General features: G+C 39.6%; 2 protein-coding genes across 7 annotated transcripts; both read right to left on the bottom strand.

Annotated features, from left to right (window-relative positions):
* Window positions 1-168: 168 nt before the first annotated feature.
* Window positions 169-11,713, bottom strand: srrm1 (serine/arginine repetitive matrix 1). 4 transcript variants are annotated; one of them, XM_030126095.1, is made up of 17 exons: window positions 11,599-11,713; window positions 10,583-10,672; window positions 10,369-10,491; window positions 8,064-8,234; window positions 6,585-6,676; window positions 6,270-6,494; window positions 5,871-6,056; window positions 5,582-5,701; window positions 5,178-5,386; window positions 4,845-4,925; window positions 4,259-4,345; window positions 3,924-4,059; window positions 3,466-3,558; window positions 2,896-3,378; window positions 2,556-2,742; window positions 1,091-1,264; window positions 169-994 (listed from the first exon to the last, which is right to left on the bottom strand). In XM_030126095.1, exons 1-17 carry the CDS (start codon window positions 11,617-11,619, stop codon window positions 884-886), a joined length of 2,589 nt encoding a protein of 862 aa, XP_029981955.1. In that variant the 5' UTR covers window positions 11,620-11,713; the 3' UTR covers window positions 169-883. The 4 variants fall into 4 exon arrangements, with proteins under 4 accessions (XP_029981955.1, XP_029981957.1, XP_029981956.1 ...); XM_030126097.1 differs by having other exon boundaries at window positions 1,120-1,264; XM_030126096.1 differs by lacking the exon at window positions 4,259-4,345.
* A 427-nt stretch (window positions 11,714-12,140) lies between these two features.
* tdh2 (L-threonine dehydrogenase 2) lies at window positions 12,141-16,836 on the bottom strand. Of its 3 annotated transcripts, none has more exons than XM_030126242.1 (10): window positions 16,488-16,836; window positions 16,335-16,398; window positions 16,032-16,247; window positions 15,419-15,461; window positions 15,263-15,333; window positions 14,998-15,147; window positions 14,744-14,916; window positions 14,547-14,637; window positions 14,202-14,471; window positions 12,141-13,419 (listed from the first exon to the last, which is right to left on the bottom strand). In XM_030126242.1, the coding sequence occupies exons 3-10, from the start codon at window positions 16,231-16,233 to the stop codon at window positions 13,274-13,276; spliced, it is 1,146 nt and encodes a 381-aa protein (XP_029982102.1). In that variant the 5' UTR covers window positions 16,234-16,247; window positions 16,335-16,398; window positions 16,488-16,836; the 3' UTR covers window positions 12,141-13,273. The 3 variants fall into 3 exon arrangements, with proteins under 3 accessions (XP_029982102.1, XP_029982103.1, XP_029982104.1); XM_030126243.1 differs by having other exon boundaries at window positions 16,335-16,373; XM_030126244.1 differs by having other exon boundaries at window positions 16,335-16,341.
* Between the last annotated feature and the right edge of the window lie 2 nt (window positions 16,837-16,838).

Below are 16,838 nucleotides of genomic sequence, written 5' to 3'. Positions count from 1 at the left end.
TAGTAATGTTTAACATCGATTTAATTGATTGTAACACTTTTCCTCAAAATAAAAAATGTGTGTAAGTGTTGTATGCTCCCATCCCAAATATAATTGTATTTTCTTTCCTCCAGAAACAACTAAAAGGTGTTCCCCTTCCCCCAAATAACTTTAAGAGCAAAAAATATGCACAGATCCTATAAAAAAAGTTTTAATTCTTAAAGGATGACAGGATGACATGAGCCAGGGGTACTTAATACAAATCAGATAGCAGTCCAACAGAGCTTGGTGCAAGGGAGTCAACAGAAAAATGCATATCAATTAATCTGGAAAAATTAAAGCATATTCAATATTGGATCAGATAGTTTTAGTCTCAAATAAGACAACTTGAAAGTGAGAAATGACAGCAGGTTAAACAATGCCAAACATCTCTATTAAGTTACAAAATGGGACAAGACATTCTGTTACAGCCTCTTTGACAGTGCACAGCGGTGCCACCGTTTCCACTACTAAAAGGCAACAGTAACAGTATGTTACCATAGGTTGGTTTACACTCCATAAGGTCAGTGGTTCATGCACATTAGAGACGATCACTGCACATGCAATCATATCTCAATGGAATATACTGTAGGCTGTGAAAACTTGCCCTACTCAAACCTTGTGAACTTAAACCATTACCCTGCTCAACAATTTAAAATTATGGACAACACAAGCATCTTTACAGTTAGGATAATTCACTAACCCACAAATCAAGCTCTTGAACACTTCAGATTGTACCAAACCAGTAAAAAGAAAACAAGATACCTCCAATTAAACAATCTGTACATTCTAAAGCTGAAATAGGTTGATGACAAACATCAATAGTGAGTGGAAAAAAACAAACAAAATAAATCAACAGTTGTTTTCAGGACATCTGTGATGGAGACATTTGGGCTTTCCTCATTGAGCGCAGGGCCTTCTCTCTTAGGTGTTTCTCCAGGTCATCAAGGCTGTCCTCTACTTCACTGTCAGATTCCTAAAAAACAGAAGCACATGAATTTTACCGTAAATTGTCATAATTTGAAGCTCAAAAGAAGCCGAGGCTGTTACAATCCCAGAAAACACACATCACCTTTCTAGATTCTGCATCCTCATCCATACCCTGGTTCTCATGTCCTTCTGTAGCTCCAGCAACGCCACTTTTCTCCTTCTTATGCTTCTTGTGCTTCTTATGTTTCTTGTCTTTCTTGTGTTTCTTTTCCTTCTTCTTTTTCTTCTTTTTTCCAATGCCATCAGCATCTGAATTCTGCAATAAAAGCAATTATATAATGTATTTACATAAATATTAATACCACAAACTACACTGACAGCAATGATTCTCAGACAATCAAGAACTTAACACAGGCAATGTTTTTTTTTTGTCCAAGTGTGTATTCAACGACTCAGTTTAAAGTTAATGTTTAGTAAAATGTTTTTGCGTATTTATTCAATAGAAGCATCTACTACCTTCAATTTTCAAGTCATAACAATTAAGGTGACAATGTACGAGGGGGCTTCAAAAGTTTTGTGCAAAAAAACAGTTTTGACATGGTTTTAATCGCATGGCTCTGTTTTACACAGATGGATTTAAAGGGGTCATATTTTGCTAAACACTTTTATTAGTCTTTGGTACCTTCATTTGTGTATTTTTGGGGTCCCGAACAGTTCAAAAAGTTTGAATTCGAACCCTCCAGGTGCTGCAAAGCTATCTTTATATTCATTTTGGCAAAAATCGAGTGGCTTTCCTAAACCTGTTTTAATTCCTGCTTAATTTGTTACGTTTATAACTAGTTACATCACGACATTTGCACATATAAGGTCAAGACTTCCGATGAACGTTTCTCTGAGCACCCCATAATTGTTTGTCAGCAGCAGTGGTTGTAGTAAAAACTGAAAATATGTCCAAATTTCGAGCCAATTACCTAAAACGTTCAGTTGTTGGTTGTATTTACGAATACAAGTGGCTGAACGGGACAGAGCAGCTCAGCCAACAACCTGGAGGGGGTGGGGTGTGAAGTGGCTCATTTGGCTTTTAAGGGCCAGCCCTCAAAACAACCTTTCTGGTGTCACTACTCAAAAATAGGGTTGAAGATGGACCTGTGGAGTTGAATTAATGAAGAATTCAGACCCAAGCATAGCATTTACAGTTTATGTAGACCACAGGGAAATCTTTAAAAATGCATAATTCCATTTAAAAAAGCAAAATATCACTCCTTTAAAAGCTGGTATCAACACTTGCAGAAGTATATTGACCTAGATGGAGCATAAGTTGAAAAATAAACATAATAACTTTAACCATTTTGCCAACTGTGCTTTTTCCACAAACTTTCTGAAGCCCCCTTGCATATATGATTTTGGCCAAAACATTATGGTTGTTAATCTGCTTGATGACTCAATAGAGAAGTCATATACTCTTATTTGCATTGTCTTTTATAGCACTAGGTAACTGCTGGCAGTGTGAGTGCAGACTAATTTGATTTGCCAACTGTTATCTTTATCCAGAAGCCAAGCTACAGTCTTTCACTTATCATACCTTAGACAAAATAAAGCAAACAAACCTTGCTTGGTGACTGACTGGCAGAGCCACTGCTGGCCTTCTTGGCTGGCGGTGGGGACCCACTCACAGAGCGAGAAGGTGAGGGGGAGGCAGATGCTGGAGCAGGACGTTTCAGAGCTGCTGGCTGAGGGGAAACAGACCTAGACCGGGATGAGGCTCTCCTCATAGGCTGAGGGCTCAGAGAACCTCTGTAGAAGAAACAGAAATAAGATTAAAAAAAGTACATACACAGAACAATCCCTTGACCCTGGAAAAAAGTCTACATAAATAGGAGAACGCCAACATTCATCGTGTGAATGAAATATTTTGTCTAATCAGGTACTGTTTAAATTTTGTTTTACCTCTGGCTGTTGCGTGGCTCAGGGGTGCGGGACACTCTGCGTATGGGTTTACCACTGTGAGAAGGGGACGGCTGTCTTCGCTGGCCCAGTGGGGATGAACTGGAGGTTTCAAAACGTCCACGAGGACTGGCTGAACCCCTAACAGGACGACTACGGTTTGCTGGGGAGGGAGAGAGGCGACTGGCAGCTTGAACAGGTGACCGTGTATCCCTTCTTGGTCGGCTAGAAGGTGGCAGTGGGCTCCTCCTGTGTCTGGGTGGAGATGTAGAGGATGGAGGGGTGCGTCTCCTTTGAGGTGGGGAACTTCTACGCTTGGGTGACCTGGAGATTCGTCGCTTGGCCCCTGGAGAGGAGCGTCTTGGAGGAGAGCTAGACAATCTCCTCTTCTGGGGGGGCAAAGGTGAGGGGCTGTAGCGACGCTGGATAGGTGGAGAGTAACGTCTGGGGGATGGAGAACGTCTTCGAGGAGGTGGGGAAGGAGACCTTTGGGTGGAAAAAAAAAAAGAAAGGTTTAATGCAACATGGAGTAAGAGTGTTAAATAAAAAACGAGACAAGAAATGCATGTGTACCTGCGTCTAGGAGGAGGAGAGGGAGATCTGCGACGTCTTGGTGGAGAAGGGGAGCGACGTCTGCGTCCAACAGGAGATGGAGAACGTCTTTTCCTAAAAACACACATGCCAACAAATACCATAAATATATATATACAGCGTGTCCCATAAGTCTCCATACATAGGAGACATAATACATTCCATACATATATGGTTTTAACATGTATTTCTTTATATTTCTTCTTTATAGTTCTTCAGCAGTGGAGGACACACATTGAAATGTGTTTCCGACAAAATGGCAGTCATATAGAGCATATTATATAAATAAAAATGGTTTATGTCAAGAAACGTTTATTTTTCCTATGTATGGAGACTTATGGGACACCCTGTATACACATACATAAACAAAGCTAAGTGTGGTCAACCTTACAGTCTAACTCAACAGGTTAGATTTATTTAAGTTGTAAACAATATCTGACCTCGGAGAGGGATCCCGATGGCGTCTCCGAGGCGAAGGTGTACGACTTCGTCGTCTTCTAACATCACCATTTCTGGCTCCTGGTCTTGCCATTGGCCTCTTAGGTCCCTCATCTTCTGAGGATGATGACCCTGTATCTGCAATCACAGAGACAGAGTACATCACCAACTATTTAATTGTAATCTTATGTGTATGCGCTGAGGAAAAACACCAAGGTTGGGGATAGGGCACAGCTTCCATGAGACGATGAGTGCAAGATGACATTGACAGTGACTTGGTTAGAGAAAGAAGGGTTGAGTATGGGAAAGTAAGGACAGGGATAAAAACGCTGTTAACCTGAAGACGACTGCCGATTCTGCCTGCGATACTGACGTCGCTGCTGCACCGAATCTGCTGTAGCCCCTTTCTCATTTTTATCCTCCTCTGAAATGTAGAGCATTGAGTGTCCGATCAGTGTTAGCAAAACCAATGAGACATTGATTGTTATGGAAAAGTCAGTTAACAGAAAAAAAGTCTCAATATGTTTGAGCCTTGAACATTTCCTTTGAGTTAAGGTCAAGAATTAGTCTCATTCGAATCATAAAATATAAACCATTGTTCACACCGGATTACATCTCCAACTAAGACACTTGGAAACTTCTAAATGTTAAGCACTTATATATAATATACAAGCACTTTTCCAAATTAATCTTTGAGTGATATTTCCTGACTATTAATTACTTTATCTACAATGAATACTGAAACCAATCAGTCAATACAACTACTGCTATGAGACCTTTTTTATGTTGTTTGAGTCTTTTGTGTTTTGAGGACTGTCGTATCTGAAGGCACAGAAGTGTTCACTTCTAAAAAAACAGAAGTGGCTGAGAGCTTTGAGGTGGAAGACAACAGCAGTTCTTGAAAAAAACAGACAAACACTGACCTGATTCAGAGCCTTCAGAAGGTCTGGGTTTAGTATTTTCAGTTGGAGAATCACTCCTGCCTCCTTGTATTCGCTTTAATCCTGAAAAATAAGTAATATGATTTTTTAAAAAGACCACGGAACAATGGTTTGGTCAAATCATCATATAGATAATAAATACAAAGAAACTAATTACAATCTTTGCAGTTATTAATAAAAATTGCTAAACATCAAGAATGTCGACTTAAGTGACATTTGTAGGTCTCTCAGTTCTTAGTCAAGAGGTGATTTGAGAGTTTTAGGCAGTTGTTGATGCCCCACACATAAGCAGCACCTCCACAGTAAAGATCTTACCAGATGACCTGGGTGGAGAAGCAGAGCCTCTGCCTCTTCTGGCCCTTGGAGACGGTGACCGTCTGTCTTTCCCTGCAGGGCTGATAGAAATGTCACCATGATGGACCTGTTTTCGGGGTGGTGTGCTTGATATTCTTTTCATTGCTTTTTTAGGTGAGCGAGAACCGGAAGAACTGCTGCCAGATGATGAAGCAGATCGAGAACGCCTCCTGCAGGACACAAATATAACATCTTGAAAAGTAATTCAACATTTGCAGGGGTGGGATTTACTGTATTCAAATGCACCGTTAAGTATGGGTTATGACACCATAATATTACAGTATTTGTAAAAGTAACTCACTAATACTCAGTCATGATTCGCTCATAAGCCATTGCTTCTTTAACAGGCCTGTCACGTCACTAACCTGCGCACAGGGGAACGTCTATGTCTGTGTCTGGAACCGGTGGCCCCACGTCTAGGCGGGCTTCTGCGACGAGGAGACACTCTCCTTCTGGGACTCTGCCTTCTACGAGGGGAGTAAGACCTGAAGAGTACAGGAGACAGTTCAATGTAAACAATGTAAACTTTACAGAGCTATGAGGATGAAACTCAGCCTTTTCCACATCCTTAACACACAAAAAAGACTTTTGAAGGAAAAGATTCCATCACATTAATAGTTTGGTTAGTATAGTACTACAGCTGTTAGAAATCACCTTGAACGGGAGCGTCGCCTGCGAGAGCGGGAATGAGAACGAGAGCGATGGTGAGGTCTTTCCCTCCTGCTGTCTTTCTCCCTTTCCCGAGACTTAGGTCTGTCTTCTTTTTTGTGAGTCTTCTCTGGAGAGGCCTCTTTAACTTCACTTACTGAGTCTGCTTTCACCACCTCTACTGCTGTATCACTGCAATACACATTATAAACAAGTTATTGTGACACAAGAAGAACAGGGAAAGAATGTTATTATTACAAATAATACCTGTGTTATGTTACAAAGTAGTTGCTTTTGGAGCAGTCCCCTACTACATTAAACTGTAGGACTTCCATTTAAACCATCCACCCATTAACCATAAATGTTACCAAATCAATCTTACAGATGCAAACCATCGAAACTAACCATGTGGAAGAAGCTTCCTGGACAACTGGGTCTGGCATGCCTCTTCCTGATGTGTCCGGCTCCACGAGCTGCTCCAAAGGTTTTGTGGGAAGTTGCATCAGAGGTGGTGGGGGTGAACTGGCACCAACAGGACTAGGTTTGCGCCTTGGAGAACGTGAGGGGCTACGTTTCCTTTCCCGCTTTAATGGTGACCTTCGTCGAGGTGATGGGGATCTTGTCTTCCGCCTATCCGAAAATGGAGCAAAGACAGAATAAGCTTCCACAGTATGTAGAAAATACAGACATCCAGCATCTTCCACTCATCTGAAGATTTACCTCCTTGGGCTCTTAGACTGAGCCCGATCTCTGTCCTTTTCCTTCTTATCCTCATCCACTTTCTTAAGGGAGGCCAGTTTTTCTTGTTCAATCTGCAGGACATGAAACAACCGCATCAATATCAGTCATCACTATCAGACATCTTTATCTGCAGTCACGGTACCATTTTCCCTTTTTAAGCTGGGGCAGCATACCAACAGTACTTACAGGTGCGAGATGGGACTTTAAAAACTGACAAGTAAAAACTTCACTTAATTCCAATTAAAGTGAATTTCATGTCATTGACTTTGCCTTCTCGTAGATACGTAATTCATGTAAATAATAAAAAGAATTTATGCTCAGTTTAGGTTTACCTGTAAATAAGACCTACATTCTTTTATCCTGAGATGTAATTATATCCTCAAAATGGATTTTCGTGGGATATAAGGGTTTTACCCTGCTGCCGCCGGCTCTCCTTCGTGTGAATGCAATAACTAGGACAGAATTGGTTGGATTCCTTCTCCCTTGATAACCAACATAGGGGACCCCTAGTGGAAGAACCATATTGATTTCAGCTTCTCTATGAATATTATAAGTCATCTAAATGTGGGCGCTTTAGTTGAAAATCTGTTTTTGTACATAAATCAAGCAATAATAGGCTGATTGAGATAAAATTTGGTTCATATTGATAGTCTTACAAATGTCCATTTTCTCGCTACCATCCAGAGTTCATATGAAGTCATTTTCATTCACTAGGTGGAGTTTTGTTGGAAAAAAAATGATTTTCTGACCATTATTCTGCCACTGTCAGGTTGATGTAGCTCAAATTAAGCTTGCATCAATTGTCTAACAATTATCTTTCTTCATGCCACTACCTTTAGTTTACATGTCATATTTTGACACCTGGGGGTTTGTTTTTTCCAAATGGTTGGGGGAGCTTCTGTTGAAAAATCTATTCTTTTGGACAATATCAAGAAAATAGTAAGGCAATCAAGCTCCAACTTGGTTCATATTGATCGCCCAACAAATATCTAATATCTTTTCTAACGTTCATTCATTCATTATCTGAACCCGCTTTATCCTCACTAGGGACACAGGGGTCGCTGGAGCGTATCCCAGCTACTTATGGGCGAAGGTGGGGTACACTCTGGACATGTCGCCAGTTCATCGCAGGACTGACATTATTCAGCAACTAATTTTCTGACATTATTCAGGCCAGATATCCTTCGTGTGAACGTCATAACTATCTCCTTTAGCACCAACATAGGTGACCCCTAGGGGAAGAAAAAAATTTTTTTTTTGGTCATTATTGATAGATACAGCAGGCCAATCAAGGTCAAATTTCGTTCATATTAATCATCCAAATTTAACTTGGACTCTTTTGTGCATTGTGTCATTTATTTGCTTTTATAGCAGAGGATTGGGAAGATTTCGGGGATATACCCTTGCTGTCGGCCCCCCAACAGTGCAAGCCCTGTTCTAGCTTATGCAGAAGCTCACCTGTCTTTGTTTGATTTCCTCTTTCTTTTGTTCAAGAAAAGCAGATGGGATGCCAGCAATGTTTTCCTGGGCACTCAACAGCAGGGGCCAAAGGTCCTTCATGAACTCCCGGGCATTCTTCCCATTCAGGAAGCCTGTCAAGTTGATCTGCATCATCTTGCTGTCCGGATGCTGCAACACACACACGAAGGGGGGAGAGAAAAGACAGTAGGGTCGTTGAAATAATGGAACACAGAATATCTAGGGGAGGTAGGGTCCCTCAAATGGGACTACCTACCTTCTAGTCCTGACTTAGCTATGACTATGTATTGTAGTTAATCATACTCAAATAATTAGACATTGAGTAGAATATTTAACATCCCTGGTTCCAATACTGGAATCAATAACCTATCAAAATAAATGTGACTTTTTTTTTTTTTTTTTTTAACTTTACTCACAGACTCATGAAACTGAGAATGCGAGCTAGCTGAAGGGAGACATATCTAGCATTATAAAAATGGCATGCAATACTGCTCATCTGCTTATTTCTGATTATCCCCCATAAGTACAATCATAAAATCCTTAACTCAATGATCTCCATTATTTGAATTCCTTGATGATAACCCCACTAGTTTATATTTCCTGCCCACCCATTCTTATCCAGTCTCCCCAGAGTCTACACTTCAGGAGTTAAACAAATATCCACAATACAGAGTGCGTTAAAACCCAACACTGTAAGTACAGTTCCGGTGTCTTCAGTGAGTCCCGTGGGATCAGTGGGCACGGAGCTCCCTTGGCTTGCTTCCGCCTCCCTACTGCTTGAGACTCAACCACCTTGAGCTTAATGTTATATCATTTATCTAAATTGCAAGAGACGAACAAGCAATAATGAGTACACAGTTACACAAGAAAAGAGTTTTATTTCAACAAGTGATAGAATTATTATGAGATACCGTAATCTCAATTAAATTACCTTTTCTTGTCATTATGCAAATGCAAACTTTAAATTTAGCTTTAACAGCCCTTCCCTCCCCTCAAAAGCTACAGTAAGCATTTGAAAAAAAAGGTCAAAATATAAAAATGTGGATGTACAGTATAAATTTTATATCTAATCTTGATATCATATATAATGGCCTTCAACATCTTTAGAGAATTACAATCCTTACAGTAACATTTTCCTACATCCAAACGTTGGCTGTGTAATTGCACATTACCCAGACATTCCAAGTGGCTTCACATATCAGAAGGGCGTGGAGTATATTAAAAAGGAAGAAAACCTTGGACATAATCAACCTTTTAAATAAAGTGGCCTGTGGCCCTAAGGAACATGCGCAATTCAGTCTTCAAAAATAAAATCCATAACATCTAAGGGGCTAACATTACAGCTCTACTTAGAGCAAGAAATGTTCTATGTTTAAAAATGTCACTACTACAGATGTTTATACAAACTGTAGTAATTCAACTTAAAACCAAGCTGAAAAGCATAATTTCCTACTGCTGAAAAAAATTAGTCTGCTGCCTATTTAACCAGACACAACAGCGATAGCACAAGCAGTAAAATCTTGCATTTACTGGCATGCAGAGGCTGAAATTCTCAGCTTTCTAAACTAAGCAGACGACTACAGCGTGTTCATAAGGTCCAAATATCGCTGTTAATGTGGTTAGGCACAGCAGAAAAAACCTAACAGAAGCGCAAAATAGCTCACCCTGAGGGGAAATTATGGTTTAAAGCTTGGTGTTCTAGTGCTCTCAGTCATTCTTTAAAATACCGATTAATTACTCTTAACTAGGGGCTATGATAACTTCTTATATCTATCCAGTTTTAAACCTATTATTCATGCTGTAGTTAAAGGGATCTGGACCTGATGCACTGTAGCTACCTACGAAGAATATGAATATGGCATTGATCAGGTGTGTCTTTCACTGACATAATACTGGTGATCCCTGTATACAACTCACCTCAAACCACACACTGCATCATGAAGGGAGAGTTGGACTCAGTGACTTTGGGCTCAGGAGAGAGCTAATTAGGTGTTGGTGCTATACTTCTGATGCAAGGTATAACATCCATATTGGTTCAGGCCTTTTAAATCATAAATCACATCATCATTAGAAGACTGCTGAATAAAGGCACTTTGTCAAATAACAGCAAAACATGGCTATGTCATTAAAAATCAGTTTTACACCCACTGCTACTTTAGCCTTCAAATTAAATTTGACTAGGGTGTGCATTATTTTCTTATTCTCCTTCTTATGCACAAAACAATACCCTCTACTGTATAGCAGTTTGCACAAACAAAACAATAATCACAATTAAAGACATTACCTTCTCCTCAAGCTGGTTAAATATGAACTCTATGACGACATCATCTTCAAATCCTAGAATCTCTGTCACTCGCTGGGTAATCCAAGGTTTGATGACTTCCAGGTTCACCTTGGTCATGTCCACCTGAGAGTCAAACACGTAACATAAATCCAGATTAGTCAAGACAGTAAAAACTCAACCAATTATAATATTGCTCAAGTTAATAATAACCTACCTTCTTGTCCAGGCATTCTGCAAATTTCAGTTGCTTTAGCAGCTTCTTCTGCTTGTTGCTGAAGCGGTTGTCTTGCTCCGCACTTGTGCCCTACAATGAAATACAGTGTGTGTATATATATATATATATATATATATATATATATATATATATATATATATATATATTCTATAGATGTACGTAGCTTGAAACTAGTAACATTCTTCAAGTTGCAGACAACGTGCGTCGAGCGCAGCGTTACTGATGTAACACGCTGCTACTAGCTCGTGCTATAACAACAAACGTAAACACAGACTTTTTACTACAAATTACGTCATTAGCTTTAATTGTTAGATGCCATCATGTTCCATAAGGTTGGCATCGGTGTAAACCTTCTGAACCGTCAAAGTGACTCAGATACGGCAGCAATACTAATGAGCTAAGGTTAGCCGTTTAATCCTGCCAGGGAAACTGATAGCGTCAAGTTAATATTAGCCTCAGTTCGTTGGCTAATTTTAACCATGCCAGCAACTGCGCTGGCATGGATATATTACCAAAATTCAAGAGTGTCATTATTTTAAACATCACACTTATATTAATGTTGGCGTGTAATGGTCGTGACTAGCTCAGATACAGCAACGAAGCACCGCCCGGGCGCCATCTTTAGCTAAGGCTAACGAACTAGCAATGGCTACCTAGCTAAGTTGGCTTGTCTATTTCCTGCAAGTGTGTCTGCCACTAAATTTTCACACAAATGCGGTGTTATGTACACAGTCTAAGATTTCACGGAAAGACAATGGCTAAAACTAAGTTCGTGAAGAGCTATGGCCCTAAGTAATAAACAAAACATGATGAATATCGTCAACAAAACACAGGGCTCATCAGTTGATAGTCGGAGTCCTGGCCGCACCGTTTCCAACTGGTTCGTCTTAAATCTAAATGCATTTGCAAAAATGGACCCTCTAAACAAGTAATATAGCATTGTGTAACTAAACAGGAACATACTTAGACATGACAAAATATATTAAAGAGCTTACGCGGAAGAATCCCGCGTCCATTATCGGAGAAATGTGATAGTTGCAGGCGCTGTTAAGAGAGACGTGTGGCTCCGGTGAAATGCTGCGACTGGAGCCGAATGAGAGGTGCGCCCCTAAAGGAAGCAGTGAGTACTACATCTACTGGAGTAACTAGTAGAGGGGAAGGACATTTTAATGTGTTTTGGCACGAGTAATCTAAATATACGCCATGTGGCGAAGGTAGGCTGATAGTAAACAAAAAGAATGCAAACACCTTTAGATGTGCCATATCATTTTACATTGTAAAACATCACAAATGTGTGGGCTGGCTGTAACGTGAATTTCTATCTATCTATCTATCTATCTATCTATCTATCTATCTATCTATCTATCTATCTATCTATCTATCTATCTATCTATCTATCTATCTATCTATCTATCTATCTATCTATCTATCTATCTATCTATCTGTCTGTCTGTCTGTCTGTCTGTCTGTCTGTCTGTCTGTCCCTCTGTAAGTGAAATTGGTGGAGGTGTGGTGCAGAAAGAAATTACATCTCTCATTATGCTGTTCATTAGTTTATTTTACCAATGCAAAACATGCTGGGATGTTGAATCACATACAATCAGGTTCTGCAAAGTAACAAATAGCAAAAGTAATGAGTGCAGAATTTTTTTTCTTCTCAGGAGTGGAAGGCATAAATTGTAAAACCAAAAGTGCCATAAAATGATATTAAATTCATTTCTTTTCACCATAAGTAACCTTATTACTATTACCATCATGATTAACATCCTCATGGTCCACAAATTACCCCACATTGTTCATGCAGAGCAAGTTGAGTTCTACGATATACAATAGCTGCTTTACTAGTAAATAAAAATTTATGTATCAAGGTTAAATTCAAAGTTCACTGCATTTTTATACATTGTTTAAAAATAATATGTAAATGTTAATAAGGCTTTGTTTTTTGTTTTTTTGTTATTTTTTGTTATTCTTTCATTCTTGATCAAAATCACACCGCTAAAATAAGGTAAGATGTTAGATGCTACAACAAGGGAAATAAAGTTGTATACAGTGATTTTGGGTAGTGAAATTATATTAAGTAGATATATAATTCTATGATTGATCATACTATAAAATTCCATCAGAATACATGATGTTTATAGTCTGGAGAAATCTAAGCCAGCCATTCCTGGTGATTCTGTAATCAAAGAGTACAACAGGTGAATACCCTCTAAATGTGCAATTGGTTCATATTTTATAAGACACTGTAATAGACACTGTAACAGACTGCTGTTCCATCCATGCAATTAACATAACATTTGAAAATCTGAGGCTTAGATAAAAATAGTATGCTGTTCCATCTGAAGCAACATATCCATCTGTAAAATTATGTTTATACCATTAAAACAATTACAAACAACAAATGTATAGAAGGTTTTACAGTATATGATTCCCTAAAAAAGAAAGCCTGAAATGTATGTGTGTGACAGAATATGTGTGAGACTGACATATCAATGTACATGTGTTTGACTGATAACGGAGATGTCCAAGCTGAGTATAAGTCTCGCGCTTATTGTAATATTCCAAGGTAACAGAAGATACTTGTTGACAACTTGTGAAGAAAGTATATTCTTTGTAAATGCCATCTGAAAAGGGGCAGGGCACTGGTCAGTCTTTGTGAAAATGGTTTTGCTATCTGACTGGTAAACCCTCATCGGTCCTCTTTTCTCGAACAGAGCGCAGCATATCTGCCACCAGCTCTTCCAGCCCAAAAGCTGGTGCCCATCCCCAGTCTCTTCTGGCATTGGAGTCATCAAATCGTATTGGCCAGCTGTCTGCTGCAAAGTGCAAAAGAACAGTACTTGTGTGACATAAGTTTTGGTTAAAGATAGCACTATCAAATCTACAAATTATTGCAAAATGAGATGAAAACTAAAAGTGAGCAGAAAATGAACCAAATGATTTTGACATAACTGGGCCAGTGATAACTACTGTATCACATCTGAAATTTAGACAGACAAATACAGTTCAGCTGTGTATAATATCCCATAAAGACCCAGTACTACTTTTGTGTCCGTTCCCAAATGAACTTTTCTCTCTATCTAACCTTTCTTAAGTGATTTATTATTTATTGGTAATATTATCCTCTTTAGCTTGAGTTTTTTCAGTGTAAATCATGTATTTTCCTGTATTTAATTCACTGATCATGTAGATGTTCATTAAAGAACTGGAGAAAATTTAAAGGTTATTATCTCAAAAACAGAGAAAACTGAAGAAAAAGTGACTTTTTCAGTCAAATATATCATTAACTGATTATAAACTCAGTGTGTCCATCCACTGACATTTATCCAACTCCATGGTTTCACTGTTGAATCAGTGTTGTAGAAGACGATAATGTTTCCACATTCACTACAGAGCCTATGAACATCCAAATGGGTCATATCTGGTGACCATGAAAAGATGACAAACCGCATTTTACATCAGTTATTTACATGTATTGATAGAATTAGTGGATCAACAGGTATTAAACAATTTACATCAGTAGATGGTTTTGATCTCTGGTGTGTTTGGGTCTTTTAAGGGATATAGCCATTGTCATATATAGTCATTTGAAACGTACCAATGGTCTGGCGAACAGAATCTGGATTGTAGGTGACCTTGAGGTGAGGCAGATGCTTGCGGATTTCCTGGGCTACCTCTTCAGGAGTGAAACTCATAGCTGCAATGTTGTATGTACGTAAGGACAGTTGGCATTCAGGGGACTGCATGAACTCTATAGTGGCACGGTGGCAGTCTGAGATGTGCATCATGGGAAGGCGGGTATCAGGACGTAGGTAGCACACATGGTGACCAGTGCTGAGAGCATCATGGAATATTTGAACTGCATAGTCTGTAAAAACAGAGGAGGTCTATGACTTTCAGCACTGTATATGCCGATATAGTACATGCAGAGTTGAAGCAATACCTGTTGTTCCTCCTCCAGGTGGTGTGTTGACTGATATCACACCTGGGTAACGTAGACAGCGGAAGTCCAGACCATATTTATGATGGAGGTACTAAAGAAAGAGAAGCAAACTGGATTGAGCCAGAGATTCACAGATGACGACTGTCTTATTATGATGAAAGGTCTGTACATGTGTCCGCATCTTAAGATTGCTCCACCTCTCCCATCAGTTCTCCGTGCACTTTGGATACTCCGTAGATGGTTCGAGGTCTTTGGACGCAGAGGTCAGGGGCAGGGTCACGAGGAGAGGAGGGACCAAATGCTCCAATGGTGCTGGGTACAAAGAGACGAAGGCAGTGCTCCAGCGCCAAGTCCAGCACGTTATGAAGGCCTAAGAGGGTCATAAAGAAACAACTGATACAAATGCTAAAAAAACATGGTCTACTTAAGTGATTTGTACAGTCATGCAGACCTGTAATGTTGATCTTGCGTGCCAAAGCCACATTAGCTTCTCCCACTGCGCTAAGTAGAGCACTGTAGTGGACCAGCCAAGTGATACGATTGTTTATAATCAGTTCTCTGAGGTGTTTGTAGTCCAACACATCAGCATATACAAATGGGCCTAAATATGAAAAGGAAAGAAATGAGGAAATTCTTTTAAACAAGAAGCAGGGAATGTCTATTGCGTAAGAAAAACAAAACTTAAAGAAAAACAATTAAATTAAGATCTTGCATACCGCTGCTATAAACATTTGGTGGAGGCTTCTTAATGTCTGACAGAATCACATTCTCTGTTCCATACTGTTTCCTAAACATCAATAAAGATATTATAAGAGTTTAATGTTGGTTAATTTGGTTAAATGCAAGTTCTCAAGGATTTTCAAATATCTCACCTCAGCATGTCTGCGAGTCCCACACCTAATTGCCCAAGTCCACCTGCACACAACAACAAAATTAAACAATAAATATACAGAAAACAAGTTAAGTGTTCAGAATAAAAACAGAATATTTTTGGTGCACCATGCTTTAGCTGGAAAAAAAAAAGCTTTTTGTCTGTTACAAAGCTTTATCCTGAGACAAAAAGTGACAGCAGGCTATTATTCTTCCCACCCTCACTCAGTGGCTCTTTTATGCCCCAGCGCTGTCTGCACGCAACCTATTGTGATGAGTGAAAATGGGGTCCTGCTGATACTATGCAGAGAAAACAACTCGAAAAAAAATGACAGCATGTGTCATGTCACTGATGCAATAATACGAACTCTCCTGTGTGACATCAGTTTGAAACCTAAACAAACTTGGAACTTTGAGCAAGACATTGAACTCCTGTCAAAAATTCTCTGGTGTCAACAAAACAAAACCCAGCGGCTAGAAAGTGAAAACAGCAGAAAACAATGGCAGCATCAGTTGTTTACTATTTTGGTAGCAATAGAACAGTCCATCTTCTCCTGAACAGACCCTCTACCTAGCAGCTATTGTGTGTTGATGACAGAAAGAAAGATGGGTCACCTGTGATGAGGACGCGGGGGTTTTCTTGAGGAGGAAGGGGGCTGCAGGTGTCCCTGCTGTTCCACCTGCTCATCTTCCTGGGCAAACAGCTGAAGCTTCGAACAGGCATATTCTGCACATTACTGAGACAACCTCGCCAAATCAGGCTGAGTGTGGTCTGGCCCAGTAAGGTGGGCACACAGGCTCGCACTCCTGGTTGCATGTCTAGTCACAGTCCTTAGAAGAGATCATACCCATAAAGCACAGTTTGTACATGTACATTATCACACACACTCAATTCACACATTACTGAATATATATTACCTGTGTGCTGACAAAATTAAAAATCCCAGACAGACGATTCTTGGTCCAACACCAATAGATGCTACTTAGTGAATGTAAAATGATTCACTTAATTATGAAATAAGATTTCATAAGACAGTTGAGGTATTTTTAGAGTTAAAATTAAAGGATTACCATCCGATTGGTCACTGTGTCATTTCGTCCAGTAACCACTGGATAAATAAGCAGATGTAGACAGTCATGCTGGACAATGATAATGTTGATCTTCTCCACCTTGTGTAGTCACCAGGGTTTGTGGCTCTTGACTAAGCAGAACTACAGTCTCCAGCTTGCAAAGCTCCATGTGTGCAAACATGCTGACTTGCTGTACGTAGGGATTTGTATTGTGAAGAGTGTTTAGCTGAGCTTAACAGTACTAGGAGGTGTGTCAGTTCTACGGCCAGCAGCCACTGGTAATATTTATGAGTGAACATGTGTAGTAAAACACCTGATGCTTTTGTACCTGTGCCAAAAATAGACTAGAAC

Source organism: Sphaeramia orbicularis, chromosome 22 (genome assembly GCF_902148855.1).
Source record: "Sphaeramia orbicularis chromosome 22, fSphaOr1.1, whole genome shotgun sequence".
Classification (NCBI taxonomy): Eukaryota; Metazoa; Chordata; class Actinopteri; order Kurtiformes; family Apogonidae; genus Sphaeramia; species Sphaeramia orbicularis.
The sequence above is the reverse complement of the archived record's forward strand: the minus strand, read 5'-3'. Positions and strand labels throughout refer to the sequence as shown.

Excerpts from the sequence above, each read along its gene's own strand:
- srrm1 (XM_030126095.1), bottom strand. The coding sequence starts at position 11,619 with ATGGACGCGGGATTCTTCCGC. Across the intron at positions 5,387-5,581 it reads AGACGTTCCCCTGTGCGCAG|GAGGCGTTCTCGATCTGCTT; the intron begins GTTAGTGACGTG and ends TGTGTCCTGCAG. Across the intron at positions 3,379-3,465 it reads TCTCCTCCTCCTAGACGCAG|GTCTCCTTCCCCACCTCCTC; the intron begins GTACACATGCAT and ends TTCCACCCAAAG.
- tdh2 (XM_030126242.1), bottom strand. The coding sequence starts at position 16,233 with ATGCAACCAGGAGTGCGAGCCTGTGTGCCCACCTTACTGGGCCAGACC. Across the intron at positions 15,148-15,262 it reads ACCAAATGTTTATAGCAGCG|GCCCATTTGTATATGCTGAT; the intron begins GTATGCAAGATC and ends TTTCATATTTAG. Across the intron at positions 14,917-14,997 it reads ACGCAAGATCAACATTACAG|GCCTTCATAACGTGCTGGAC; the intron begins GTCTGCATGACT and ends TGACCCTCTTAG.